General features: G+C 46.0%; 1 protein-coding gene and 1 long non-coding RNA gene across 3 annotated transcripts in view; both read left to right on the forward strand.

The window, feature by feature from the left end:
- Window positions 1-4118, forward strand: part of LOC128918285 (uncharacterized) — a 42608-nt gene extending 38490 nt beyond the window's left edge. The window contains exons 15-16 of the long non-coding RNA XR_008469485.1: window positions 528-706; window positions 3101-4118. This is a non-coding gene — a long non-coding RNA (uncharacterized LOC128918285). The remainder of the gene's footprint in view (window positions 1-527; window positions 707-3100) is intronic.
- Window positions 4119-5897: 1779 nt separating this feature from the next.
- The window catches only part of CHST11 (carbohydrate sulfotransferase 11), a 175180-nt gene continuing 166290 nt past the window's right edge, over window positions 5898-14787 (forward strand). Inside the window, exon 1 of one of the 2 annotated variants that reach the window (XM_054222285.1) lies at window positions 5898-6123. In XM_054222285.1, coding sequence (XP_054078260.1) covers window positions 6006-6123 — 118 coding nt within the window. In that variant the 5' untranslated portion in view covers window positions 5898-6005. The remainder of the gene's footprint in view (window positions 6124-14787) is intronic. The other variant, XM_054222294.1, reaches the window with a different exon arrangement.

The following is a 14787-nucleotide window of genomic DNA, read 5'->3' on the forward strand; positions in this document are numbered from 1 at the left end:
GATGACGCCCTAAGGTCAGTCGAAGAAGACATCTGAATTTCAGTGCAGCTTAAGGGTGCATCCCCATCACTGGGGAAAATATGTGTCCATTTAAAAGTCCTTTTAAGAAATGCAACTAACTCAATACAAGGGGAATTTGCATGTGCAGAACAGCTTGCCTTGCAGCTGCCTTGGCCCTTACATTTGTTAAATTTTACTCCAATAATTTCACTTCATAAAAAGTGTCCTTAACTAGCAATGGGGAAAACTGCAAAGAAAGTGCACATAGGGTGAAAAAATAAGACAGCTAAACATCAGTAGAACTTGGCAAATATTTTAGTATCTGCTTTGGCCAGGAATTTGTGTTGGCTGCTCTGGTTGTAGCTGTGGTGACAGGGTGCATTGGAATTCTTCTTGGATTTGATTTTTGGGGGGTGTTCCCCAAGTGCACCCATTTGTATTGCAGGACAAAAGCCAAGTTACAGCTAATAAACGTTGCAAGCAAATGTCAGTCTTTTGGCAGACTTGACCACTGCTACCTGTTGCAGGGCTTACTGATGTTTCCTCTGAAACTGGTGACATTGTCCTGGACAGTGCTGGACCACTGGGTTTGATCCAGTTACAGCTATTGATGACAGTGGGCAGAGGTATAAGCATCTATCAATCACCTCTAGAAATTGCACCTTCCAAAGTGAAGCTTAAAAAATTTCTTCTATGCCTGTGTCCTGTAAGTCCTTTAACTAAGAGCTTTGCAATTACTATCGCAGTGGTCTTGCATCAACCACAGATTTTGCTTGTAGATCCTACTTTAATCTTGAAATATGTCATATATTGCTTCTCCTGATTGCTTCTTCTGAATCCAGTTAAGCCAAATGCATGCTTGTCCTTTCAATTATCTTGTTTAACTGAGCCGTGATCCTGTACCATTAAATCAAGTCAGTTCTTCAAGAGAAACTTTTGTCAGTCATTGTGAAGTCATTTAAATGTACAGCATTGTTCTTGGTCTTAAGAGACACAAGCATGTTTATTTAATCTTGTCAGCAAACTGATGTTAACAGCACAGTTTTGTGTGCTTGTAGACCAAGTACATACCATTCTGGCAAAAATGTTTCTTGCAAGGGTCTGCACTACAGGGGAGTTTCCTAAAATTTGCCTGGATGTTTTTCTATTGAGGATAATAATAACAAATAGTTAATAATAAAGGTAATAATAAAGATTACTAATAGATAATACTAAAGGTACCACATGCATTTTGAAGATGGGAGGAGCTCCTTATTTAGCCCTGGAAATCCTGTCCTGCTCCCCAGCTTCTCAAACTCTCCTCAGAGACGGGAAGAATCTGTTCGCATCACAGAACAAAACTTCTAGTGAGTTTTGGGAGGGAGGGAGGGAGGCAGCTGTAATTCCTTAATGGACAAATAAGGCACAAAACTAACCTGTGGTCTATCAGTACAGGGGAAGTGGAGACAGCAGTGCCTTTCAGATATGACCCGTTCAGATAAGACACATTGCATTCCTAGTAATACTGCCTCTCATCAGTCTGGTTTGCATTACCTGGGAGGCGCGCAGTCCGAGAAGCTATAACCTTGTTCCTTCTAGAATGAAGACAAAGGAAATCCTCTCTGAAATATAGAAGGAAGCTGGCTGGGTAGCAGCAGGACATCTAGTCCAAAGTATTTTAAAATCTGAAAATAGGATAACCTCTATATTCGTGGAAGAGGACACTGGCGATCTACCTGGAACCAAGAGCTAGATACTGCAAGAACATGGGCTTTCCTTGTAATTCAGTAGTTGAGGTTGCACAGAGTATAGAGGCATTAAGGCACAACCTAAGGCATCACTGTAGAAAACACAAGATGCAGGACAAGGTATTTCAGAAACGCAGCAGATTCTTCAGCTTTGGGAACGTGTTAGGTGGGGGGGTTTTCTTACTTGGAGGGAAGAGGAAGGGGTAAGACATCTGCTTACTTCCAGCAAGGATGGTCTTCCGATTTTCTGTGGTGGTAGCTTCCTGGAGGTGGGTGGCCTTTTATTCATGTCTACAGTGAATTGCTGACTGAAAAATCTGTGTAGGTAAATGAGCTTTGTCCTACTTCCACTGAAATCAGCTGGGGTAGGGAGGTCTCGGTGACTTTTTTTAATGGGATCAGAATCAGTATCTTAAAAGACTGTTACATTAATGGAATAACATTGCTAAACACATTTTGACTGATAAGCAATCGTAGGTTGTGCTACAGGGCCCTACAAGGTATGAGGTCAGGGGGTGCCTGACCATTAACATGGGTCTTTTTTTGTTTGACTTCCTACCTTCAGACAGCACAGTTTAGGGCAGCTGGTAAAATGAAAGGTCCACTGACTGGCTCGAATCATTAAAGCAACATGCTGTTTACTTGGGGGACAAAAAACAAGACCTGGTCTCTTTATGGTATGGCTGGTTTAGGTAGAGGAAGTTAAAAACTGTCCCCACGGCATATAACCAGAGACACATCCAGATTTTCTGATACGCTTAAGCAGACTGCTGCACCCTATGGTCTAAGAGTCGTGATGGGACTGAAGGCATGATGGTCTAAGGATAGACAGAGAGAGAGAGTCTGAAATTTGCTGTTTCTGGTTCAGATCTGAAGGTGGCTTACATGCCTAAAAGCTTCTGCATATTCTCTCAATACTAGTTGCCTGCCCTTGAAGACATTCTCTAAAAATTTCACCTTCTGTTTTTAAGAGGATGAAGGTAATAATTAAAAACAAACTAACTTTTTCTGAAGTTCTTCCATTACAGATAAAGGCTGCACAGACACCTACATGTCTCTCACAGATACATCTATTTTCTAATAGTTTTCTGTTTCACATTTCAACATGTTTTTCAATATTAGCCCTGCTTGCTATTTTTTGATAAATTGCACCCTGAGTTTACAACACACTGTATTTCTGTCTGTGCTGCTGTGTTTTTTCAACTGTGGTTTTGCTATTTTTAGAGCTTTATCAATAAATAGTGATGTGGGTGGTTTTGTTTGTTTGTTTTTTTGTAAAGCTTTTTTGTTATACAAAATAATCTACAAAACACTGTCTGGATTTCTGATGTCACTGGCATCTGGTTCTTAATCTCTTAAATCTTTCTTTCCAGAAGCCTCTTGGATGACTTGGAGACTATTTTTATTCAGAGATACTGAACGCTGGTTATTATCATGGGAATGGTAGGTGATCACACCTACAGTACTATCTGGACTCCCTGCTGCTCTGCAGCTGCTGAAGCTTCCACTCAGAGGTGTGCTTTAGAAGTGCCTGAGCTGTGCGACTACTTATTCTGTAACTTGGCACCTGTCTGAAAAGACAACTGTGTTTCCTTGTGTTCCCTCGATTATGCTCTTTTCTGTAGGTAAACCAAAGGACAGCTGTCTCCGCCTCTAAAAAACAGGTTGCTGCAGTTCATTGTCCTGACTCACCTGACATTGGAAAGGTTGTCATAGTTTGAAATTTGCAGAGATGCTGCAAGTGCGCAGGTGGACGTTAAGTTTGTAATTGCCAATGTTTGTAATGAAGGTATTGCTTTACAATGTTTTTTTAATAGTAAATGGCAACACAGCTGGTGATTTTCTTCCTGCTGCTTTAAAACGCTCCATTGTTCCATCAGAGGAGGATGCTGAGAAAGAGAGTAACTGCTGTTAAGCCACACTGAGCAACTGACCACCTTCTCCTGCAGCATAGAGTGTTTCTCGCATTACTTGTCTGAGTATTGAGTTCTAGGATTTTGCCCTTATCCCTCAGTGTCTGATCCACATTCCTGGATACAGTCCAGTTCTTTCTGTTAAACTACTGCCCTTGCTATTGTGTTGCAGCATGTGTATCGATGGATAGATGCTGAAATGTCAGGCTGTGCTTCTGGTTGACTTTTGTCGGCTGACTTAAGGATTCACCACTCTGATGCATTACATATTAGTACTTCTCTTTATCTAGTGTTTTTGTGTTGCATTTGAGGTTTGGATTTAGAACAGAAAAACCAATTTAAAGTTTCATTAGGAAGAGTAGAAAATGCTCACTGCATATTGAAACTGCTAAAAAAAAGGCTGGAAAAAGAAATCTACAGAAAGTGAGCAAAATTAATATTGTGTAAAACCTTAATGAACAATGGAAATTATTCCTAATAAAAGGAACTCTAGGCCAAGCCTAAATAATCTACTCTGCTGCAAATGTCTACCCAATTATTGGTTTGTCCTTGAGGTAACATCCTTTTATTTGGCTTTTGAAAAGTCTGAATGGAAAACCCTGATGACTATATGTTCTGTCACAATTACGCAGGGAGGAATACTCATACCTTTTGGTTTTATTGGTTGGGTTTTTTGGGGGGGCTTTTTTTTTTTTTTTTTTTTTAGCTTAAGATCTATTTTACCCTACTTGCTTCCCAGCTTTGGCCTGGGTCTGTTTAGAGCTATTTTAATTTTAAAGATCCCTCCCCCAACACATGGGAAGAATTGACAGAAATCTGAGGGGGAAAAAATCCTTTTACACATGAAGATGGTTTCAGCATCAGCAAAATGATTTTCACTTTTGCAAAATGAAATGCAATAGCAAACCAGTATTTAGGTGCATCAGGAGAACAAATGGAATGGGTAACGCTGTGCGAGGATAAATGGTATATTGCTAAGAAGCTGATTTCATTCAGCGATGTACTTTTCAACACCTGTCTAGTTCGGAGCAGGAGGATAGCCCCAGTCTGGGAGCTCTCCCGTGCGGTTAATGTCAGAAACCCAGCTGAGGACTGAGCTGACCTGCCTTTGCCCAGGCACCCCGGCTCACCAGCAGCCCGAGGCACGCGTGGACGAGGCAGATCCCTTCTGTTGCGTGGGGCTGAGCTCCTCGGCGTTCCGCCCACGTACGGGCCGGTGCCTCGCCGCCCGCCGTCGCTCTCCCACCACCGCGAGGTGGGCTCCGGCGGAGGGACCTTTTGTTTCCCACAGACAAACGAGCCATCGGGCGGTTAATTCAGAAAACTTAAGTCTCGCACTTAAACAAACAACAAAAAAAAAACCAAACCCACCCCTTTCCTTTCTGTCATACCAGGTGGCACTGTTTACGCGAGGGATGATTCAGTGCTGCTGGAAGTCAGTGTTTACACCGATTATAAACATTAACGACTACCGGTCGGGACAGCGGAACACCGAAGACGCCACGACAAGGACTGGCTGCAAGATGATGCCTCACGTAGTTCTAAAAGGCGAGAAGACCTGGAAGGCGGCATTTAGGATCAACGCAGTGACGGGCACTACACACGCACACAAAAAAAAGGGGGGGGGAATGGGAGAATTTCTCAATTTCTCTCCCCAAACGGGGGGCGGAAAAAAGCTTCCTTCTCCCGGGGCGACGGCGGGCCGGGGTGGTCAGCTCAGCGTGCGGCGGCGGCCCCCTGCCCGCCGGCGGACCCAAAGCCCCTGAGGAGGGCGAAGGTGACCCAGCGGTGGTCAAGTTCACTGGCGGAGGGGTCGCGACGGCAGCAACCCCCGCCCGGACGCCGCTTGTCGGGGCGCCTGGGGCCTGAGAGAGCCGCCGCTGCCGCCACCGCCTCCTCCCTCAGTGCCGGCAACAGCGCCCGCACGCGCCGGGCACGCCCCGCCCCTCCCCTCGCGCAACGCGCCCGCGGCGGCGGCCCCTCGAGGCAGCCCGGAGCGTCCCCGCCCGCCGCTGCCGCCGGGCGGGACCATCTCTCCCCTTGGCGAGAGGGGGGGGAGGGCGCTCCGCCCCGGCTCCCCGCCTGTCCCGCCTCCCCCCCGCGCCGCGCAGAGCCCCCCTCCGCCTGGCGCGCGGCGTGGTCACGCCCAGCGCAGGCATTAGCGCCCGCCGGTGCGGGGCGCGGGCGCCCGGGCATCCTCCGGCGCGGCGGCGGCGGCGGTTGCTCCTCCCCGGCACCTCGGAGCGCCGCGGGCGCGGAGCGGAGCGGCTCCTCTCAGCGCCGGCCGTGCGCCCTCCGCCGCGCTGTGCCCCTCCACCCCACCCCCTCCGCCCCAATCTCTTTCTCTGTGCCGCCGGACAACGCCATGAAGCCGGCGGTGCTGGAAGTAATGAGGATGAACCGGGTGTGCAGGATGGTCCTGGTCACTTCCGTGGGCTCCTTCATCCTCGTCATCTTCTATTTCCAAAGTATGTTGCACCCAGGTAGGGCACCGGCACCGCAGCCGCACCGGGCACCGCAACCCCGCCGGCATCGGCAACCGGCAGCGTCCGGCTCCGCGCCGGCCCCGCTCCCCGCAGGTGGCGGGCGCCCCGGGAGCCACCGCCGGTTGCCGCCGGCCCCGGTTCTCCCTTCCCGGCGCCGCTGCAGCAGGCGCGGGGCTCGGTGGCGGCGGGCGCAGCGCCCTGCAGCCCCGTCCCGGCCACCGCCCGGGGCGGCCGCGGGAAGGTCGCTTCGCCCCCCCCCCGCGGGAGGGAGGAAAGTTGTTTTATTTTTAAAATTTATTATTTTCTGCCTCATATCATGCGTTTGGGGGAAGCGAGGACGGTACCGGCCGGAGAGCGGCGCCGGGAGCTGCCCGGTCCCTGCGGATCCCTCCCCGCCGAGCGGGTGACCCCCGTCCCGGTGCCCCGGGGCTGGGGGCCCTCGGCTTCGCTGCTTGTCGCTTTGGGGGGGTGTCGGGGACACCGGGGCCGGTCGGGGACACCGCCACCGCCGGAGGGCAACTTCGCGCCGGCTCTCCCGAGTTGGCCGGAGCGGCGGGGGGGCTCCCGAGCCCCGGCCGTCCCTGCCCGCGGCGGGGGTCTAGCCTAGCCCCGCCGTACCCCGGGCGGCTGTAGAGGCTCCCGGGGGTGCTCCCGGCTGGGCAGGGGTGTCCGCACGGACCCAGGCTGCGGGGGGCGTACGGGGGCGTAATTATCTCTGATCCAAACTCCGAAAGCGACCTTAACTTCCCGGTGTACGAGCGCGGTGAGCACCAGAGGTAGAGCTGTGCCGGGGGGCACGGGCGGGTACTGGCTGCCGTGGAGTCGCTCGGGGCGGGGGGGATGCGGGTTCGCAGGAAGGTGGGATTGGGCCGTGGAAACTTTCATGCGGTGTCTGCTGCACCCACGGATCCGCCGTGGGTTGCAGTGAGACTGGTCTGTGGTGCTCGGCTGCGAATTTTATCCAGCATGGCAAAAAGAAAAAAAATATTATTAATTTTGCTCTGTCCATCTGTCTCACTTTTTCCCCTTCCTGCCTGAGAAATGAGGTGGAAGTTGCACTTGCAGTGTCTTTTTGCAGGGATCTGACAGCTGAGCAGAGGAGCGAGGCTTGTAAGAGAGGAGCGATACCTGTTAGCAGACCAAGAGCTGTGGCTCTGGAGCGGCCACGCTTCTCGGTTGGCGAGTCTTCTCTTCCCTACCTGTAAATATCTCCTACCAGTTCTCAAGTGCTGTGGCTACAGGCTTAGCTGTAGAAAATAAGGGAATTGCAGCTTCGTAAAAAGAAAAAGGACTTATTCGGTTTGACTCTTTCCTTCCCTGCTTGTGGCTACCAAATCATAGTTGATTACAAAGGATTTTTCCTTAAAGTTTTTTGGAGTCAAAAGGTAGAGGCTTAGTGTGCTGATAGGGTGAGGTATCAGTAGATCTGCTGTTCTGTGGCGAAGCCAAGTCCCGTGTGGTGTTTTTCGATCAGCTGTCTGCTCCTCTAAAGTTGGTATCATTTGCTTGATGAATGTGTTCTCGTATGGTGCCCATCTGTGTTAATACCTGCCAACTCCTTGGAAAAATTAGCATATTTTTTCATTCCTGCTGTGTCTGCTCCATGCTTAGTGGTGTCACAAGGAGCACTCAGCCCTCAGCAGACCTTGGGAAGGCTTTATTTTAAGGCTTCAAGGCACTGTGCAGAATTGTTGGTTGTAACACGGCTTCACCAGTTTAATAAAAGTAGGCTATTTTCATTGGTTGTATTCCACAGGTAACATAGTTTGCACACACATCCAGAAAACTTGGCCAAGAGTTATTATTTCCCCTTGTTTCAAATGAATTATACTCCTGGAACACAAACTCAGCGTGCAGTAGGTGACAGATTTAATTTAATATTCTTCTGTGAATTTTTGAATGTAGAAAAATCGCCTTTCAAGAATCCTCAATATGCTCCATAGCTAACTGCTGAAGATTATGGCTTTATATTCGTGCTATTGTGAGACTATAAATAGGTTGAGATTTTAGTACAATTCAAAGGATTTACCATAAACTCTGAGGAGAGAATGTGATGCTGTGAAATCACCGTGAGGATAATCTGCACCCGTTTTCTGTTTGACACATATTTAGGTTGTTAGTGTGACTGGAGTAGATCTGGAAATAAATGCGATGATAACCTGTCCATCTTTATTGTGCCTTTTTGTTCATAACTGATTCTTTTTTTTGGTGGTCTGTTTCTATAATGGAAACTGCTAGAAACCTATCAAACTCTAATCTAGACCCATATAGAATGTGGCTGTTTGGTTTACGTATGGTTTGTAAGGCTCAAACAACTTGTTTTCACCAGGTGTCTATTATGTGATTGTACGTTACCATCTTAGTGGTGCAAATGGTAGATGAATGTGGAGTTCTTGAAGGGGCAGGAGAGGGAGGTAGCAGACCTGCCAATGTGATACACATCGGGTAGCAGATAATTTTGAGGCATTGTATCCTAATTTTAAGATGTGTTAGTAACCCTTCTTGATGTTTGTCTAACTTCACTGGAGGCGGACAGAGTGTATGTCAGGTGAGATGGGACTGGAGGTAATTTTTTTCAAAATCTTGGCCAATGCCTTTTTTTTTGTTGTGGAAGATGTTCTAAATTTTAGCCGTTCTCTGCTGGAGTATGCGTCTTAGGACGGCTACCGCAGGGAGCCTCTCTCATACTCTGGCTTGTCACCTGTCACTGTTGTTTGTAGCTTACTGTGCTCTCTAAGATAGGCACTCTGCAGTCAGAATTAGCTGAAAAATTCTCACCCAAACCGTTTGGATGAAAAATAAGGTTTTCAGTTAAGTTCTCTGCAAGAAGTATCAGCTCCTTTTTCAAAATCTGGCAATTTTTTCACCCCCTCAAGTTCTTTTGGTGATTTTTAGGGGACTTTTTCTCTGCCTGCAGAGCTTTCTAAACAATTATAGGTCTGAGACAGAGAAGGAGAAAGATGCTAGAAGACCACCAAATGATGAGTCCAGCCTGCCTTGGGACAAGACAACTCTTCATCTGTTAAGATGGGCATTTTCCATTTTAGGAGGTCTGAATGTGGACCTCTTGCTAGAAACATTAGAAAAACAAATTTTTGCTGACAGTTTGTTTTTTCTTCTTTTCCTTTGGGATAAATAAGTAAGAAAATTACATAGTTAGCAGAAGCCTTTCTTAAAAACAAACCAACAAAAACCCCTAACAACAAAAACACACACAAAGCCTGAAGCAGGGAAGGTGAGCTTAGCCTTATCTTCGCGGAAGAATGTGATGTTGTGTCTCTTGCGCTGTGTCTGGAATACTAGCATACTGGAAGGAGATCAGGTGCTTTTTATCCCTTTTTACTTCTTTTTGGCTCCATACCTGTTCTTTGTCGGGAAGCTGGTGATAGATGTGCTGTACGGTTAATGCACCTTTGCATCGTCTGAATTTTGGCAGAGGTTGCTTATGTGCTGGGGAACCCTCCCTCCCAAATTACGTTCCCCTGACCAGTTGTTGGTGGGGAAAGGTGAATGGTGCTGCTCTCCAGTGAGTGCTCAGGAGCACTGGAAAGCAATCTCAGATGATGATCCTGGCTTTTGTGGCTTATCTGTGGGTTTGGGGGGACTGTTTGTTCCTGAGGGAGGAAATGGCAGCAGGGACTCCTGCATATTTTCCTGTTGCCTGTCTAGCCTTTTCTGAAAAGAAAAAAAAACATTATGCAGTGTTTGCTATAGCTGGGTGGAGATTTTCCCCATCTCTTTGCTTGGAATATTTCCCTCCTTCACTTTCCTGCCATGTGCTGTCTGCATAACTGGGTGCAACCTGATTATTGCTCCCTGCTCCTGGATCTTCTGTCTGCGTACAGTGAGTCAGTCTTGGGGTTTTGTATGACAGCCCGTTGTAGTTGCATCTGCTGCCTTTCCTGTGAAATCAGTTTGCTCGCTAGTCCTTAGACTGCCTACGCTTTCCCAGATATGTTTGCTTTCTTCCGTAGACATCCCAGCTGCAGTGAGCGGGGCGACCATGTGTCAGTCAGTGCAGGCAGGAGCTGCTCTGCTAGGCTGGGGTCACACTGGCGATGGGCTGGCTTCCTTTAAGAAGAAAAATTCCACATAAAGGTAGATCAGTTAATGCTGTCTTTATCTTACCTGAGAGAGGTTTATGAAACTAACTTATTCTAAACCAGATGTTACTCTCCCCACCACCACCACCTCCACCCCACTGCAGATCAGCATGGTTTTGCTCCATTTGTCATCTCCTGTTTTAGACTTCTGCTGTTCTCCTATGGATGCTAACAAAGGATAGATCCTCGGACTTTCCTCCTGTCCATGATCTTCTCAGTTACGCGTGCAGTATGACTGATAGCTGCTTGTTTCTTACAGAAGGCTGATGTCTACCTCTGCTCAAATGTCAGAACAACTCAGATCACATGAGATTTTTTTTTTTTTTCCATATGTCTGAAGACAAGCTCACCATTGGTTTTGATGGAAGATTCTGTTTGAAAATCAATGCAGCAGTCTCCCATCTTGCAACTGATCCTTGCTTTCTCCCCCCCTTATAAAGGGGAATGAGATCTGCAAAGCAGTGAGTGTGTGGCATTCCTTTGATGGGCTCCGTATACTGGTTTTAAATTATTCTGTTTGGGATACTGAGAAACGGAGTTCGTTTGACAGCCACAAGAATCTGGCCCTCATTTAATTGCATGCAATGAAATCCATCCCCCAGTCGCAGGCAGAAACCCTGCCGTGCGCCTGCGAGGGGGCCGTGCTGTATCCTTTTGTCAGTGTCCTTATAAGCTTTTCATTGATTTCCTTGGGACTGCATAATCAGTGTGAGCAGACTTACTCTGGTCCCTTTTCTCAAAGGTACTGGTAGTCTGGAACTGCTTGAAGTTGAGAGTTAAACTGCTCTTTGAATCTTCTGAAAGACTTCATAGTTAGTGAATATTAAACTTATTAGCAGGGCATCATTTTCTTTCTGAGTACATATGAGTATAGCTTTTTGCAACAACTGCATGCTCACCTTAAGAGAGAAAAGCCTGTTTCTGGATGTATTCAAGCAAAAATTACCTGGCATTGTCAACAGTAATGTCTAAATATTTTAACTTACCAGAATGCTTATTGCTCCACAGTTTCCATTTCTACAGTGTAGGCTTCTTATACCTTTTAATTTTTTTTGGTACTATGAGTCAATATTGGGAAACTGTTTGCTGACTTCCATAGCATTAACAGTCTGTATTCAGAGATGTAAAAGTGTCATGACTTGGCTAAAGTCTTAACTTTTTCAGAGGTAAACTCAGTGTGAATGGAAACTTTCTTTTTTTTCTTTAGAAATAAATATATAGAGTGGAAATGCCTGGTGCTTTTTATGAACAAGTTTATACAGTTGATTGAGTGCGACTAGTATATCAATTTTATCTCTGTAGAGGGTGAGCATATTTCTGAATTCTTAAATTGTTTCCATTACTTTTTAGAAGTGACAGGTAGTTTATCTTCTACTGTACCATGTAACTAAGTCTAAAAGTGCTTCAGAGAATTGGAAGAAATTAGATCCATGTTACTTTTCCCAAAGCCAGCACTACTGTATTTTGTTTGACTCTGTTGCCAGACATACTGTATCAAATCCAGCCTGACAAAGCTGCTGCAGTTGTCCTTGCGTGAATGTCATTTCAGCACAGTTTTTTTCCTCTCAAGCCTTTTGGGCTGATGCATATGTATTATGTATGAACTCTAAGATGATCCTGAGGGAGTTAAGGACAGGGTTGGGGGACGCAAGGGTTTGAATCTGATGGTTTTTCTTGCAGATTGTTCCTGTTGTTCAAGTCAAATGTTTGAGTTCTGTGTCTGACTTGTCTAGGTGTCAATGTATATATAAAATCAAGTGTGGATGTGCGGGTGAAGGGCCCAGTTGAAATCAATAAAAAGAGCAGGAGTTTTCCCCTTCACATTAAGGAAGTAAAATAAAGTGCAGGAATTTTGTATTTGTGTAGACCTGGCGTGTCTGGGATAAAGATGAAGAGATGTCTGTGGTGTGTCATTCAGATTAAGCAGCCACCTACTATATTACAAGGATAACGTTTCAAAGCGCACTTGTGTTTTCTTGGATGTTCCTGTTCCCTGTGGAGCCCATTCATGTAAGATCTTTGTGGACGAGGTAGGTATTTGTCCTTACAGTCGCAATTCAAACTGTAGAGTTCGGTTAATTCGTCCTTATTTCTGTTTCAGTATCTTAAGTTATAGATAGCGTCCTTTTGTTGTGGGCAGGATGCTTGCGTGTGACAAAGTGGTGTTTCTGGCACAGGCCTCGTGCTCTAACTAGAAGATGAGACCACCAGAGACTACAGCAAACCAACGAGAGAATTCAGTTCCTAATTATCTCTGGCTCACGCCTCCAGACGGAGGGATTTTCTTGGATTCCAATTTTGTGAATGTAATCAGTGGAGGATGCAGAGTGTTCCCCTTTCGTGTAATTGCTTGGCACCTGAAACGAAGGGTTCATGAATAAATCAGAATTCTGCCACGTATACGCTTGGACTCCGTGTCGCTTCTCTTGCATAATGTTGTTATCCCTCATTTTTTCATTTAATGCCAGATCGATAAATGTGGTTTGTTGGCTTGCCCTCTCCACATACCCCTTTGTAAGAAGTTAGTTGTTGGTGAAATTGTCTGGAGTAGATCCATTGCCTCCTGTCAGACTGAAGTCGTAGGTTTTCAAATGAATGGCCCCTGTTAGATTTCAGCTCCCTCCCCACTGTCCTCTTGGGTTGTCACACCAGCTGTAGCATCACTAGGAAGTGCCTAATGAAAGGCAGCCAGTGCACAAATAATGGACATTTATGTGTAAGGAGTAAGTGCATGGAGGGTGGTGACCATCTCTGCTCTGTCCCTCTGTGATGCCTTGCATGGTCCTTGGGGGTGGTGGGGAGCCCCGTGCAGAGGACATGAGAAGTGCAGACGTGGCTGTGGGACTTGGCTTGTTTTACTGATTCCACTCCATGAACTTAAAGAGGCTTGCAAAGCTTTGTGCTGGCAAGTCTTGGAGAGCCAGAGCAGGTGACAGGATCCTCATTTCCGTGACATGCAAACAGGACTTTGACTAAACAGCATCGTATAAATAGATGCAGCATGAGCATTTGTTAATTTGCAGCAAGCGAAATCTGTGTCCACGCAAGTCAGGGAGGCTTCCTTGTATTAAAGACATTTCCCTGCCTTACGCATTTCACATTTAATTATCCAGTTTGTGTTTATTTTAAACTAATACACTCTTTCTGGTTGCTTTTTACACCTTGCCCAGTGTTGGCAATGAAAGTAAATGACAGCTTTGCTTTTGGCCGTATTAATTTTACACATTAGAAATGAGGTCCTAAATGAGGCATTAACATTTAGCTTGTAAGCATCGGGAGGGGATGTTATTTAAAAGAAATAAAACTAGATGGCTGCCACTGGAGTGGCATTTGGAGTAAAATGTCGTTAGAGCATACTGACTGACATTGAGGCTCGATTTGGAAACTTAATATTTCTGGTTTTTTCCTCCTGACAAATTTGAATCTCTGGATTAAAAAAGCTGAGTGTGAGCACTTATAAAATGCTGACTTAAAAAAAAAAAAAAGCTGCGCACACAAATGCCTGCGCAGGCGCACATGCACCCACACATCTTCTCTCTCCCTACAAAATCAGTAGTTGTGTCCCAGGTAATCCAAATACATTGATTCCTGAAGTGCAACCCCTTTTCTCCTAACAAGGCTGCTGTAAGGAATGTGAAGTTCTTTGTTATTAAACCAAATCCCAGAAGTGCCAAGGGCTCCACGTAGGTGCCTTTTTTATTTTACTAATTGAAACGTATAGTCAGTGTGGTTTGTCATTTCTGTTATTCTCAATTTATACAGTGTTTGGAAGCATTCAGCTTGACAAAAGTAATGATTTTATGAATTCTGCCTAGGCTGTGAAAAAGCAGGAATTTTTATGGGGGTATATCAACTTAAACAGTAAGAGTGCCTCTTCAAGGTAGCCTTCATCTTGTTTGTGCCAGGCTGTAGACACTGAAGGATGACTTTGCATCCGTTACTATCAATCACTGCTGCAATGGCTTCACACTCCTATGAAAAAACTTAAAAGAAGGTACTGGGGGAAATGGAAAATACCAACAATGCAATCGAGCAGAATTTCTCATGGCACCGTGATTCCAGGGGTTTGGGAGATGGTAACTCTGTCCCACAAATGGCATGAAGGTAGATGGACCGCACCATGGGAAAACAGGTGTGAAACAATCACATCCTGTAAATGTTTTCTGTTCTTAATTTTGCAATGAGAAGTAGCCTTGATTTCAAGGATGGGAGTAAAGTGATCTGCATGTGGCTTTGCAGGATCTGGGCCCCCTTCTCCCTCTCCTTGTAGGTGACAGAGGAAGATACGGTCCTTCTCAGTCAGGCTTGGTCTGCAGAGGAACTGCTGCTGCTTTGAACGTTGTCTCAGGCTAAAAGATGCCATCCTTAGTAATCTTAATAGCAAAAGATTGTATCTTTTTATGTCACTTGGCTGGGTGGTGGGAGACGATGATTTTTGGTTTCAGAGTCCACACATAATAATCCACAAGGAATAAAATGCTTTGTTGTGTTTCAGTCCACCTCTCAAATGCATTGTGCTCTCTAAAAAGCAGAGAAATGTGGGATTTTTTTTTCCTAG

The sequence above is a fragment of the Rissa tridactyla genome, chromosome 1 (genome assembly GCF_028500815.1).
Source record: "Rissa tridactyla isolate bRisTri1 chromosome 1, bRisTri1.patW.cur.20221130, whole genome shotgun sequence".
NCBI classification, from domain to species: Eukaryota; Metazoa; Chordata; class Aves; order Charadriiformes; family Laridae; genus Rissa; species Rissa tridactyla.